This window comes from Scheffersomyces amazonensis (genome assembly GCF_036850825.1).
Source record: "Scheffersomyces amazonensis strain UFMG-HMD-26.3 chromosome Unknown RJT21scaffold_7, whole genome shotgun sequence".
In the NCBI taxonomy this organism is placed as follows: domain Eukaryota; kingdom Fungi; phylum Ascomycota; class Pichiomycetes; order Serinales; family Debaryomycetaceae; genus Scheffersomyces; species Scheffersomyces amazonensis.
Genome location: NW_027042747.1, coordinates 899,757 through 914,697, shown reverse-complemented (window position 1 = coordinate 914,697; position 14,941 = coordinate 899,757). Strand labels below are relative to the sequence as shown.

The 14,941-nt window shown below is 30.4% G+C and overlaps 6 protein-coding genes and 1 non-coding gene across 7 annotated transcripts; 5 read left to right on the top strand and 2 right to left on the bottom strand. All coding sequences in view use genetic code 12, as the record gives it.

Annotated features, from left to right (window-relative positions):
* Positions 1–184: 184 nt before the first annotated feature.
* PTP2 (tyrosine protein phosphatase) lies at positions 185–2,438 on the top strand. The gene has a single exon (XM_064882600.1). It carries the CDS (start codon positions 570–572, stop codon positions 2,244–2,246), a length of 1,677 nt encoding a protein of 558 aa, XP_064736521.1. The 5' UTR covers positions 185–569; the 3' UTR covers positions 2,247–2,438.
* On the bottom strand, positions 2,432–4,324 carry RAM1 (protein farnesyltransferase; the record flags this gene model as incomplete). The annotated part of the gene is made up of 1 exon (XM_064882924.1): positions 2,432–4,324. The coding sequence occupies exon 1, from the start codon at positions 3,854–3,856 to the stop codon at positions 2,432–2,434; it is 1,425 nt and encodes a 474-aa protein (XP_064736520.1). The 5' UTR covers positions 3,857–4,324.
* Positions 4,325–5,270: 946 nt separating this feature from the next.
* RJT21DRAFT_328 (beta-mannosyltransferase) lies at positions 5,271–7,451 on the top strand (the record flags this gene model as incomplete). The annotated part of the gene is made up of 1 exon (XM_064884166.1): positions 5,271–7,451. One exon carries the CDS (start codon positions 5,271–5,273, stop codon positions 7,449–7,451), a length of 2,181 nt encoding a protein of 726 aa, XP_064736519.1.
* Positions 7,452–7,580: 129 nt separating this feature from the next.
* Positions 7,581–10,655, top strand: RJT21DRAFT_55641 (uncharacterized protein). Its single transcript, XM_064885051.1, has one exon. It carries the CDS (start codon positions 7,710–7,712, stop codon positions 10,434–10,436), a length of 2,727 nt encoding a protein of 908 aa, XP_064736518.1. The 5' UTR covers positions 7,581–7,709; the 3' UTR covers positions 10,437–10,655.
* RJT21DRAFT_t131 lies at positions 10,599–10,670 on the bottom strand. The gene has a single exon. It is a non-coding gene; the product is annotated as a tRNA-Glu (tRNA).
* Positions 10,671–11,286: 616 nt separating this feature from the next.
* RJT21DRAFT_128623 (uncharacterized protein) lies at positions 11,287–12,205 on the top strand. Its single transcript, XM_064882923.1, has one exon. The coding sequence runs from the start codon at positions 11,353–11,355 to the stop codon at positions 12,097–12,099; it is 747 nt and encodes a 248-aa protein (XP_064736517.1). The 5' UTR covers positions 11,287–11,352; the 3' UTR covers positions 12,100–12,205.
* A 408-nt stretch (positions 12,206–12,613) lies between these two features.
* On the top strand, positions 12,614–14,200 carry UGA11 (Uga11p). The gene has a single exon (XM_064885767.1). It carries the CDS (start codon positions 12,676–12,678, stop codon positions 14,161–14,163), a length of 1,488 nt encoding a protein of 495 aa, XP_064736516.1. The 5' UTR covers positions 12,614–12,675; the 3' UTR covers positions 14,164–14,200.
* Positions 14,201–14,941: the final 741 nt, after the last annotated feature.

Genomic DNA, 14,941 nt, shown 5'->3' with positions numbered 1-14,941 from the left:
CCCATAGCCTGAATTCCGTTTACATGCAAATTATTTTTCTGCAGGGCCGGGGAGCATAATCACTCAGCAACTTGCAGTTCATGACTCGATGATGATGGAAAGAGCATTAGATAGAGATATTTAAATATGGATAAGAGTGAAATTATTATGTGTTGTATGTGATATATATTAAAGAAACAAGTTAACGTATATTAGTATTATGGTTTCCACTATATCGAAGATAATCCAAAGTTTAGCTTTTCTGGTTTAGATGTGTTCTAGATCTTTAGTCGCATAGAACAAGGCTTATGACGTAATTTATTTTTGGAAGCAAAACAAATCAGAAAAAAGAAATTCTGTACCTTTAATCATTAACCTTCGCTTATAGTCATCGAGTTGCTGCAATAATAATTTTTGAATGATCCGTCTCGTTACAGTACTTGCCAGATATATAATAGTGAACATCTCGCCTAGTAACGTGACAGATAACTAATCAATTCTTCTATTTAATTAAAATAATGAACTAAAAAAAAGAACAATTGATTTTATTAAACTTCGTTTGTTCTTTAGTTTTATCCATATGTTAAATAATGTCAGAGTATAATAACGACTATCATGTGAATATAAACCCCACTAACCGTTACGATCCCAACTTTAAATCATTGAACAATGCCTTTACCAATCTGACTAAATTATTTCAGCATCCAATACCTACAAATTCCAAAACTATTGCATCTAAAGATTTGCCATCAACCGTTAGACCCATAGTAAACCCTATAAACACCCTCGATTATTATGATTATATATTTGATACAAGACCATATAATCAATATCTTCAGAATCATTTAGTAAGATCTATCAATATAAATATTCCAACAACATTACTTAAAAGAAAATCTTTAAATCTACTGAGTATTTTGGACTTAATTAATCTACCATCTGAATGTAAGACAAGATTATTAAATTCAACCTCCACTGATGTCATCACTATACTTTTATATGATCATGATTCAACAAATTTAGCTCTTAATTCCAATTTACATCAAACTTTATTAAAGTTTCATCTTTTTAATCCCAATTTTAATTTGTTTTATATGGGATTTCAAAATGCAGTTATTGAACCTGAATTATTAGAATCAGAGTTCACATCTGATAGTATTTCCACAAGTACTTCATTATCAATGGGTAATTCCTCATCTAAAAGTGAAATCATGAGTACTACAAAAATAAGTTATAGTGATGAATTTGTTAATACTATTAAGAAGAAATCCGATGAATACTTTAAGGATGATTACACTTTTAATACATATGATCTAAAAGTATTTCCTCAGTGGTTAGAATTTTTAAATTCAAAATCAGAAGATGTCATATCTAAACTATTTAATAAATTTAATAAACTTGAACAAAGCGAAAGACTTCGTATTAAGTCCTTAATATCTTCCAATATGAATTCTCCACTTCATGACAGTGCATTGTGTACTCCAAATACTTTATGTCCAAATTGTGATGTTATTAATTATAAATTACCGGATGGAAGTATTGAAAATGGATTGAAAAATCGTTATAAAAATATCTGGCCATATGAACATTCTAGAGTTAAAATCAATGATCAAGTGGATGATTACATAAATGCAAACTTCATAAATTGTAATCAAATCTTGAACACTTCACGTAATAATTACATAGCCACTCAAAATCCTTTGAATAACACTGTTGATGATTTTTGGAAGATAATTAATGATTTTCAAGTAAAAATTATTATAAGTTTAGATTCGATGGCATCACATTCATATTTAGATAAATTAAGCTCGGTTGAAGTAATAAAATCTACTTCAAATTACATTGTTAGAAAGCTCAATAATGAAATATATCATTTTCACATATTAAATTGGGCGGATTTTGGTGTTCCTACTGATTTTAATAATTTATTGGAATTGATTGATCTTAAAAATAAATTAATAAAAGAAAACAATCTTGATGATTCACTCGTTTTAGTTCATTGTTCAGCCGGATGTGGAAGGACAGGAGTCTTTATTACAATTGATACATTGATTAATAAGTATAATCAATCCAGAGACTTATTCTTCAAAGATACTCTACTGGAAATATCATCGAATCCCAGCAAACCAACTGATTTAATTTATAAGATAATTAATTTCCAACGTACTCAAAGAATTTCCATGGTTCAGAATTTTCAACAATATCTTCTTTGTTATGAACTTATCTTACTTTACTTAAAGAACATTGAACAACATTCTAATGTCTAATCATCTTCGTCATCATTACTTTGCATAGTTTCTATTTTTTTTTTTACATTCTCGCATATTATGAACTATATCACAATTGCATTCACTTTACATTATAGGTTGGTTTTAATTTTTACATTCATTCATCAAGTACCGTTAGAGTTCATAAACAATACCCGGTTATTATATATTAATTTGTAACTATATTATATAGGTTTTGAAAGTTTAATAAAATGTTTTTTGGCTTCATTAATGTCATTAATAGGTAATCCAAAAATTGGATTAATTGGGTTTGTATTTTTGTAGTCACTGTCATTGCCATTGTCATTATCGTTATCTAATTGAAATCTGTAAGCCAATTCTTCTTCAGAATCATCATCGCTAAAACTTTTATATTTATATTCACATAAACTTAAGCCACACAAAGTATAATTTGTATGATAAAAGTCGGTTGATTTGCCTGGTTTATCTCTGAAACCACCTTTATCAAAATTTTGGGCTGCTTTGAGAATATATGTCTTTAAACCATCACGGTTAAACATATCATGTTCGCCTACTAATACTTCAATCATGGGATAAAGTGCCCCAATCCAAAAACTATAACAAGCATCAACTAATTTGTTTGTTCTTCCACTTAAACCACCTTCAATGGAGTATTGGCGAAAGACTGACCATCTTATCAATGCATCAAGATCAAAGCATATTTTTGATTTCTTGGAGAATAAAATAAAATAACTTGCCACGGCACAGTAGGTATACCCTCCATGAGCTTCTGTTTTAGGAACTCCGCTAAATCCACCTTCAAAGGTCTGGCAAGAATTCAACCATGATTCAAGACCCAAGAGTAATTCATCAGTTAATGTGTTTAATAATGAAGAAACAGCTAGAACGCAGTAAATAGATCTGGCATCACTTTCACCATTCTTATGCATTACAAAAGATCCATCGGGTTTCTTAAGACTTAAGAACCATGAATATAAATTATTCCTTAATTTCTCTAAAAGTGTATAATTCTTGGTGAGAATTAATGTAAGTATGGCAGCATAAGTGGAAGCAACATGACCAATTTGATTTGCTCCACCAGAAATACCTCCTCTTCCTTCATCTATAATACATGATTCGATTTTATTATTAATGAGTTCGATGGTTTCTGGGGAAAGGCTTTGGTCATTTTGTTTTATAACCTTAAAACCATTTAGTAACCAAAGTAACATCCATGAATGATTGGCATCAAGAGCTGAAAAATATGAAGGGAATTGTGAATGTAAAGAACCTTTAATATACTTTAAATGCTGTTGTTGAAGAAATTGTTCATTGGGGTGATCTTTAAATGATTCCAATATAGATAATTCTGTTTCATATTGAGTATCAGTTGTTTGTGAAGTATATTCATCTCGAGAATTCAATTCAGGATTAAACCGTGATTTGGAATTGTATACACTTGCAATCAATTGTTGAAGTGAATCTAATGTATAGATATCTTCGTCTGTCATTATGTCTTCGTAATCTTCGTCTTTGTCGTCGTTGTCGTCGTTCTCCTTCAGAGTTGGTACTTTCTTACCTAGAAGATTAAGAATATAAGAAACCTTTCTTTCATTATCTGACAGACTATCTTCGTTAATGCTCGTCATAGTTAGTAATTTATATAGGAATGTATCAGAAATACGGTAGTGTGCAAGTATATTGTAGCAGAAAATTACCTAATTGGGCCTGCACAATTGATGTAACGAAGCGAATCGATGGATCACGAGCTTTTCAGTCACGTTCAGGATCACGTGCATTTTCGTCTTAACCCTAAATCTTGGATATTCAATGAAAGCAAACCCAGGCATTTAGTCAAGTCGTTCCATAAACTGAATATATATATTTGTATTACATATATAAGAACAATCACTGATTAGTATGATCTTGGTAATATGTGAGGTCAGTTAAACGAAAAATATAGGTACGATCTATGTACAGTCTATATACAGATTCTCAGATTGAAAGTGAATAGCATTGTCTTACAGATGCTATCTCAGGACAATGAATACTACTACTACAATACCAACATTATCATCATCGCACAGAAGTGTTATTATGCTTAATAAAAAGACGACATTTCCGCCTTAGAAGTTGGAAGTAACGGTAAAGAATCCTTCCGAAAATAAACTTCAATTTAATTACACAAAATTTTGCATTCTTTACCACGTGCGTAATTATACATAGAAATTATTAAAGGTCTTACGACTACAACTAAGTTATGTTCCCTTAGCAAAGTTAAATTGATAGATGATATCCCCAACAATAAGATGAAATTGATCTGGTACGCGTAAGCATATTTTTTGACGTTATTTTAACTTAATTTGTATATGTCAAAAATCCTTAAACTCAGATTTAGCTGCACAACAGGCTGAGTTGTTTTATGTTCAATTTTATCTCTCTCTAAATTTAGAAATTAAATTCCTCACTTTGTTCCGCTAATTCTCTAGTAAACCAAATAACCTATTGAACTTGTTATCTTTCCCAACTAGTTAATTAGTCACACAACGTTAAATTAGACTACAATGGGCTTAAGCTAGAATAGCCGATAGATTTCTCCAAAATATCCACACTGAACAAAGTGTCAAGGCTGAACTTGTGTATTAAAATTATTAGAAAAATATCTCTTTTTTACTGTATAATTTCTAATAACGAATACTTCATAATAATGAACCACTATTTTTTACATAAATATGTAGAATCATTTCTCTGAGTAATTACATAAATATATTTATTGAATATATCTCTAAATTACTATTATCACTTTGTTTGTTTCTTTATACTATAACTTGCACTGAAAAATCATAGCAAGTTAGCAACACAATTTTACAATACGGCAACTTTTATAAAGCCACCCATCTCGTCTTCACCGATTTAACTAATTTCATTTTTTAATTAAATCATTTTCAGTATATATATATTTTCATCACCTCGAACAAAATTCTATAATTTTAATATTCATTAACTTTTAATCAAAAATCCTTTGACCTACCCTCCATAAAAGGTTTCAAAATTCTGCTTGAAATGTTCCCACCATTTTTAGCAACCAGAAAAATTTGCTATTTAATATTCATAATAGGGTTTGTATGTTTTCTAATAACTATTCAATTATCAAGTCTAAATGGTTATCAAACATTCTCATATTCTCAGCATGCCCTTGAAAGTTTTTCGTTAGATCAAAGTATAGAAAACGATAAGGATTCACCCCCTCAAGAATATATTGCAAAATATAGACCGATCTCTTCATATAATCCAAAATCCCATCATAGAACAAATCACAATCAAATACAAAATCAAGATCAAGATCAAACTTCAAAATCACAAGGATCTCATTCTACAAAGAGTCCCAAAGGACCAAAAGGGTTAAAACAATTTCATAAACCTACTAAGAATATTATCTTTCCAAGAACATTTGACGAAATTTCTCAAGAGGATTTAACTCAATTTTATAAAACAGCATTTTTATTAGAATCTGAAGATTCTGCAGCTTATTTAAATCCCTCAAGTGTTAATGTTTTCAAATATCAATATAATAAAGATTTAAAATCTGAACCATTAAGTGATAATATAATAAAATTATCATTCCATAAATTCACATTCTCCCTTTATAGTAATTTAAAGAGAAAAATTGGAGAAGTTTTAGAAAAATGCAATCTTATTAAACAAGAATACGAAATTCAAATAAGTGATCCAATTCCCCTTGAGAACCGTCTTGAACGTATTGTTGCAGAATTTGCCAATTCTAATTCTCCTTATTATGAAGAACTTAAGGTATTCTTCGAAGATAATCCAATCAAAAAGCAACTTAAAGAAAAAACAATCACCAAACATTGGTATAGATTAGCAGGAACATCTGTATGGTTAGAACAATATGGTGTTCACTTTATGATTTCAAGAGTCATCTATAGTCCAAAAGGGATAAAGAATCAACCAGTAATATCCTTAACTTATGCACAAATCTTTGATGAATTATGGCAAGAATTAGATGATGTAGAGTTAATAATACCTACAAACAATCCAGATCTTGATAATAATAATAACTTACTCTTGGATTACAAAACTCTCAAGTATAAAAATATGAAATTTCCTACTATACTACCAATTCCATTTTATCATGATTCAAAAATTGTTAATGAAAAATACTATGGTCCTGAAGACCCCAGACTTTTAATCACTAAAAATGAACTTGGGTATGAAGAACCTCTTATCATATTCAATAGTTGGCATAGGAAAATTGTCAATTCACAATCTGAGAATGAAAATGATTATAAAATAAATTTTGCATATTTTCGATCCATGCATATGTGTTGGCCATGGCAATTTCAAAGAGGTAAAATTAATATTGAAGAATTACCTAATCCTGAATTCAAATTAAATTTATATAATAGAGTCGTTGAATTAAAGAAGACAGAAGTAGCTAGGGATTACTTACAAAAAAATTGGACACCATTCACATCATATTATGATCGTCAACAATATGGATTTGATAAATACATCTACTTTATTTATAAATGGGAAGATTTACAAGTATTAAAATGTAAATTATCAAATATTAATGAAATTTATAGTAGTGATTGTGTCTTAGATTATACTTTGAACAAGAAAGATGATGGACATTCCATTGGAGCATTACGAGGAGGTTCTCAACTTATAAATATTAACTCATTATTAGACGATTATCAGCATCAAATTCCTAAATTGAAGACAATTATCAATCATTTACCTAAAGGTAGAGAAATTTGGATAGGATTTGCTCGAGCTCATTTACGGAATTGTGGATGTGGTCATGATTTCTATCGTCCAAATATTGTTATTATCGTCAAAGATAATAATAATAAGTATAAAATTAGTCATATTAGTCCATTTGTTTCATTAGATGTACCTGTTGGAACATTCTCTGATATAACTAACACTAAATGTGTAGATGGACCAAATGTATTTATACCTAATGGTATTGGATCTTGGTCATTAAGTTCTACCGATCTTGAAGATTACTTGACATTAATTTATTCTATTGCTGATTCTACAGTTGATATAATTCATATCAAAGGACTCTTAAAATCTTTATTACTTCATCCCGATGGTGCAAGTCTCTTTGAAACTTCATCATCAAAGAAACAAGGATTTAACAATGACAATATAGTATGTGCACTTGAAGGTTCACGCGCTTTCTGTGATCAATACGGTAAAGATCATGCTCCATAAATTAAATATTGTTTTTATCCCTACTAGATAGACTTGTAATATATGCGCGTTTTACCCTGGCATTACCATTGTTATTGTTCAGGGGAAAAATGAAGTAAAGATGCAGTAGCAATTAAAAATGAATCTATAAACTAAATTGTAAAAGTTTGTTTTTCCAATGGTTATTCAATTTGAACTTTGAGCCTTATCCGCACAGCCATTATTGCTATGATAATTTTTTGTTAATTTAATTTTTATTGAATATTGCATTGAAAATTGATGTTGATATTAATGACACGAATACTTCGAAGATATAAGAGCTTTTATGGACTCGTGGTAGGGTTAACTTTATTGCTATTTATGGTAATAAGTTTAACTTCATATAGTATAGAACATAAGCATAATAAGAAAAAAGTTAATGTTAAACAATTAATAAGTTATTTATATGATAAGTCACAAGTTCAAAGTTTAGGAACATCGAATTATTGGAAATATCATACTAGTGATCAAGATATTAATCCTGTTCGTCGACTAATTTTACCACAAGGGGTTGAAATTGAAAATCCTGAATCTTATGTATTAAGTAAGAAAGATATTTTCCATTATGGATCTCGAAGTCAATTACCTTCTGTATTAGTTGGAAATCCTCAAGATCCAACTGTATTTGCTATGCAATCAGAATATACTCCATTTAATATAACAATATTCTCAAGTAATAAGAACATTGGACTTGATTTAACTAAATGTAATACTATACAATCCACTAATCAAATAGAGATGGATAATCCTATTCATATTGATATTAATATAAGGAAAATAATGGAACAATTTCTAGTTGAATTACCTAACAATCAATATTATCAAGAAATATCACCATTTTTCTTAACAGAATTAAAATTACAATTAAAACATGATATAGTAGATCATTACTGGTATAGATTAGCAGGATCATCTGTATGGTTGGAACAATATGGAGTACATTTTATGATTTCAAGAATTCTTTTCAGTCCTAAAGGTCGAAGAAATCAACCATCAGTTTCATTAATGTATGCACAAATCTTTGATGAAAATTGGTTGGAATTAACCAATACAGAATTAACTATACCATCTAATGATCAAAAATTTAAACTAATGAAATTCCCTCAATTCTTACCAATCCCATTTTATCATGATTATGATAATATCGTCGGGAAATATTATGGTCCAGAGGATCCTAGACTCATATTAATTAAAAATAAATATGGTTATCAAGAACCACTAATAGTATTCAATGCATATCATCGTAAATTAACTGCTTTTGATGATGATATGGATGAATATATGGTTCAAAAACTGCAAAATTTCCGATCAATGTTCATTTGTTGGCCATGGCAATCACAAATAGGGAAAACTAATATGGATTCAATTGATAAAGATTTCCTTCAACATCTGTATAGTAAAGTACTTGAATTAAAAATTAAAAATCTCCCTCGTCAACAGAAACAAAAGAATTGGACACCTTTCAGATCTTATACATCAATCACAAAGGAAGATGGAGCATATGATGATTATCTTTATTTCATTTATAGATGGGCAAATTTTGAAACTTTGAAATGTAATTTGGAAGATGGTATTTGTGGTTTCAATTATAGATTAAATGATAATTTATCTCCTTCTGCTAGAGTTGGACCCTTAAGAGGTGGAACTCAATTAATTAATTTAAATGAATTAATAACATCACAATCTTCAATTCATTTAGATACAATTTTACCACCATCTCGTCAAATATGGGTAGGATTTGCTCGTGCACATATTGATGATTGTGGTTGTGGAGCAAATATGTATAGACCTAATATGGTTATTTTGGTTAAGGATAAAATTAAAGTTACTGAACCAAGATTGTTTGGAATAAGTAATATAAAGGAAGAATATTTTTATGAGGAAGTTTATAGATTAAGTCATGTATCATCTTCCATTTCATTCAATATACCATTAATTGGATGGGATTTATTCAAACCTCGAATCATGTGTGAAGGAAGTAGTGTTCTCATACCCAATGGAATTTCAGGATGGACAATCAAAACAATTGAACATGAAGATGATGCCAGTAAATGGAAATTTGATGATTATTTAACATTATCATTATCTGTTAGTGATTATACTGTTCATACCATTAATATTAAAGGGTTATTAAGAGAAATATTGCAATTGGATACTTTATTTTTATCTCCCAAAATTGATCAATCTTCTATCGAACATGAATTACGTATACCAAACTCAATATCTGATGCTAATGAAGAAATGGGTTTTAATAATGATAATGTTGTTTGTGCATTACATAGTTCAGTTAAATTTTGTTCTGATTATGCTATAGAGCAGGAAAAGATTATGCGAAAATATTATAGATTAAACACTGGCAGTAGATTTTATGACACCTTTATAACAGATGATGATGGTGATTCAAGCAATGAAATTGATAAGTATAAGGAAGAAGTTGATCTTTTGAAGGGTCCAGTAGGAGTTGGTAGACCTCCATTAGATGTAGGTCTTAATAACGTATCACCTCGTCCTCCCGTACGTTCACAAAGACCAGGAGCTTCTCAACAATTACCACCTGGTCAAAATCGAGTTGGAAATGGAGATATAAATTCCAGAAAACCACCACTTTCATCGTCTCCAAATCCAGATCAGAGTCCTGAGAATCCTGGTGGATCAAGGTCTCCTTCGCTACCTCCTTTACAAAACCTTCCACCAGTCAATAATAGAAATCAAGGTGAACAACGACTTCCATCTTCTTCTAAAGGAGCTTCATCAAATTCAAATAATAAGAACCAACCTGACCAACCTATTCCTTTATCATCGCATGGAGGACCATTGAATGGTAATTCCAGGAAGCAGGGAGAAGACGAGGCATCAGACTTAAAAACTCCAACTAACCCAGCCGCTCAAGCAGCTATGGAAGCCAACAAAGCTGGTATTATTAATAGAAAATCAAAAGATTTACCAAATGTTAACAAAGGAACTTAATAGAAAGATAAATCTTATTTGACGATATTTATTTTTTCATTTTTTATAGAATATAGCTATTTGGACTAACATCTGTGTAGTTAATATAAAATTGTGTGTGATTAACACTTTGAATTGGGTAATTTGCAGCAAAAAGAAACATAAAAAATTAATTTTTCATTACTCCGATACCGGGAATCGAACCCGGATCACAGCATGGAGAGTGCCGTGTGATAGCCATTACACTATATCGGACGAATTTCCTGAAAAAAATTTTTAATTTCGACTGAAAAGGTGTAGAGTTCACGTGATAAATATCACGTGCAAACGGAACTTAAATTTCTTGAACGTGATCGAGCACGTGCACTTGTCTTTGAATATTTTGTGTTATGTATAACGAGATACACTATAATTGGCTTTTTAGTTGAATTACTAAAAATATTTATATTTAAGTTAACAATTAGGTTAATCTAATGATAATATCCTGACTTTAAGTATAGAATTATTATTTGATTTATAAAAAAAAATGCTCACTGAAGATGGATGGTCTCATTGTAATTTACAGATTGCACAACAAATCATATGAAACTCCCTATTATGGACTTGACCTAAAATATAATAATTGGTAATAGTTGTTAATCTGATTGAATAGAATGTAAATGTTAATTTAGTTATAAAAATAAATGTAATTATAAGTATAGGTATATATTGTTTTTAAATTAATAGCATTTTGACCAAAATTCTTTGAAAAATGTAATAATTAATTTTCTTATAGCGTCTAACTTTGCGAATATAAAAGGAAGAACAATCGGGAATTTAATTTATTTTCTTTTATTTAAACTTCTTCTTCATTAACTAATCTAAATTCTTATCTAAAGATTAATTGCTTTAAATAATCATCTTATTAATTTAATCAATAGCATATTATTTATTTACAATGCCGATTGAATTGGTTCTTAGTCCAATTATGAGACCTGTGGTCCTTGCTAAAGCTATATTATTCTCACCTCATAGAAGCGGTTCAAGATATGTTCCAAATATAGTTGAACTAGATGAATCAAGTGCATCTCAGTATGTTGTTTTAAGAAGGTTTGGTTCTGGCTCTAAAATATTTGATGTATATGATACTGAGAAAGGAGAAATCCCACTTGGAAGTAATGATCCTGGAAAAAAGCTATTCTGGTTTTTAAGATCAAGAGCTGTTAAAGGTGCCTATAGAATGTACTCTTCTTCAATCACAGGAACGGGCCCTGATGGTGAAGATGAACCTGTTGCTGATGTTAGAGCAGGTCTAAGATCTAATGTATTATTAATTAGAGCTCCAGGTATTCCAGCTGCTGAGTTGGGTTGGCATATTATCGGTCATAGAGTTGATGCTAATGATAGTTACAGAATGTTTACAATGGCTGATGGTTTTACTTATCAATGGACAACCAGAGGTAAATGGCTTGAAAAAGTTTATAATTTAGGTGAAAAAGAATCTGAAATTAGAGAACGTATTGGTCAAGTGATTCCTAATGGTGTTAATGGTTTCACATTGAAAATTGATGAATCAAAAATGCCAAGAGAGCTAGCCTTGGGAAGTGCCTTATGCTCTTTTATTGATCAATGGAATACAAATATTGAAGTTGGTGGGATCTATTATGCAAGGCAACCAAATCAAGTTCGTTGGAAGCGTGATTAAAATATATTAAGTTGATTTATTAGAGCTTATTATCATCTCTTTCTCTACTGTAAGGGAGTAGCATGAAGGGATTGTTTATAAGTTTTATTATTATTTCGTAAACAGGAAATATACGATTTTTTATAGTTAATTAAAGTAATTAAGTAATTTTGCAACATCAGCTTTGTGTAAAACTGCCACGTCCTGTATAAAAGTCGTCCATTTATGGTTTTTCTAACGATAAGAGATAAGTCACATCATTTTATTATACCCCAAAACAGGTTATGATTGAATCCATTCATACCTAGTTGACAGTCATGGTTCATAGAAGAAGAACAAAGAGAAAGACAAATATAATACAAACATACTAACAAACAAAAATATATATATTTCGCAGAAGTATGGATAAGTCGAGGCGGTAGCGGCATTCGTTAGCGGTTGAAAAATTCCTGCGGGAATCGAGGTCCTAAAAAATTAATATGTGGAGAGCACGCAACGACCGACTCTTCGAAGTATGGTAATATAAAAGGCCAATAATTTTCCAGGTAAATTTCAAATAAGTTGAAGTTATTTAAACAATTACCAATTAAAGTTATCATGCTTAAAGCTGCTTTAAGGAGAGGAGTTTCTAAGCCATCATGCTTAAGTTCTATAAGATTTAGTTCATCAGTTGCTGCTCAGTATTTCCCTAATGAACCAATTAAACCACAATTTGTTAGTGAAACAATTCCTGGTCCAAAATCTCAAGCTTTAAATAATGAATTAGGTGAAGTTTTTGATAATAGAGCTACTTATTTTGTTGCTGATTATGTTAATTCTTTAGGTAATTATATTAGTGATGTTGATGGGAATAAATTATTAGATGTTTATTGTCAAATTGCATCAATTCCTTTAGGTTATAATAACCCAGCCCTTATTGAAGCTGCCAAATCAGATGATATGTTATATGCCATTATTGATCGTCCAGCTTTAGCTTGTTTCCCATCATCCAATTATAAACAAATCTTACAAGAAGGGATTTTAGCAGCTGCACCACCTGGTATGACAAAAGTTTGGACTGCATTAAGTGGTTCCGATGCTAATGAAACTGCTTATAAGGCAGCATTTATGTATCAACATGCTCATAAACGTGGTCTGTTAGATTTCACTCACGAAGAATTGACCAGTGTTATGAATAATAAGGCTCCTGGTGCATCAGATATGGTCATTTTATCATTTGATAAAGGATTTCATGGGAGATTATTTGGATCATTATCAACTACTAGATCTAAAGCTATTCATAAATTAGATATTCCAGCATTCCCATGGCCAAAAGCACCATTCCCAGCTTTAAAATATCCATTAGAAGAGTTTAAACAAGAAAATCATGCAGAAGAAGTTAAATGTTTAGAAGAATTTGAAAGAATAATCGTTGAAGATTATAAGCCTCATAGTATTGCAGCTATTATTGTTGAACCAGTTCAATCAGAAGGAGGTGATAATCATGCTACATCATTTTTCTTTCAAGGATTAAGAGATATTACTTTAAAACATGAAATTTTAATGATTGTTGATGAAGTTCAAACTGGGGTTGGAGCCAGTGGTAAATTTTGGGCTCATGAACATTGGAATTTAACCACTCCACCAGATATGGTTTCATTTTCTAAGAAATTCCAAGCAGCTGGATTTTATTTTAGTAATCCAGAATTACAACCAAATCAACCTTATAGACAATTTAATACTTGGTGTGGAGATCCATCTAAAGCTATTATTGCTAGAGCTATTTATCAAGAAGTTTCTAAACATGGACTTGTTGAAAAGACTGCTCAAGTTGGTGATTATTTATATGATGGATTAAAACAACTTGTTAATAAATATTCCAGTAAAGTTTCTAATTTAAGAGGTGAAAATTATGGTACATTTATTGCATGGGATTGTTATGATGCGGATGTTAGAAATAAGGTTTTATTAGAAAGTAGAAAACGTGGAGTTAATATCGGAGGTTGTGGAGATGTATCTATTAGATTAAGACCAACTTTAACATTTGAACGTAAACATGCTGAAATTTTATTACAAGTATTAGAAGACGTTTTCAGAGTAGTTTAAAAGTTTATAGTAAATGAATTAATAATTAAAACTGATAGAAAGTTATCAGGCTCGTATATTTATAAAATAGCCTTATTTATTAATAGTACGATGGATTACTGGAAATGGCGATTGCCTAATTGGGTATATCATTGCGTTTTGTCTGAGAGGTCAGAAACAAAGAAAATTGTCTGACAGAAGTCATTTATTAAGAAAAAAGCCGTTGAAGCGCAAACCCCATTGAGAAACCCGAAACAGACAATAGGACAGAGCCATTTAACCATATACAATAAATATGCCGGTAATAAAGCATAAATTAAAGCTCCACAAATAGAATAAATGTCACCAGTATAGAATGTATGCTAACCTTCTAATATGTAACTATATTAGCTTAATTTATCGGCCCAGCTGTGCGAAACGGCGAAATGAGTGGCTTGGTCAAAGGCGGTCATAGGTCTCAAGCAATTATATATGGTATATTTATTTATTTATATATTTATATATTTATTTATAATATATGATACTTAAATAAAATATAAGCCATAAGCCACGTTATTACATCGAAGTAGTGTAATAGTAAAAGTTCTAAATTTGGTGACTTAGCTCTCAAATTGGGGGTAGAGCATAATTACATCAATAATATAATACAAAAGTGTAAGTAACAATTAAAGGCTATGTCCACCAACATAAAGTAGTGACTACTAATAATATACTCTAAGCTCTCCTATATACACATTAACTAACACGTAGTACTAATACTAATTGCAAAATTTTTAGTATCTGAACGTAACCATCGTTA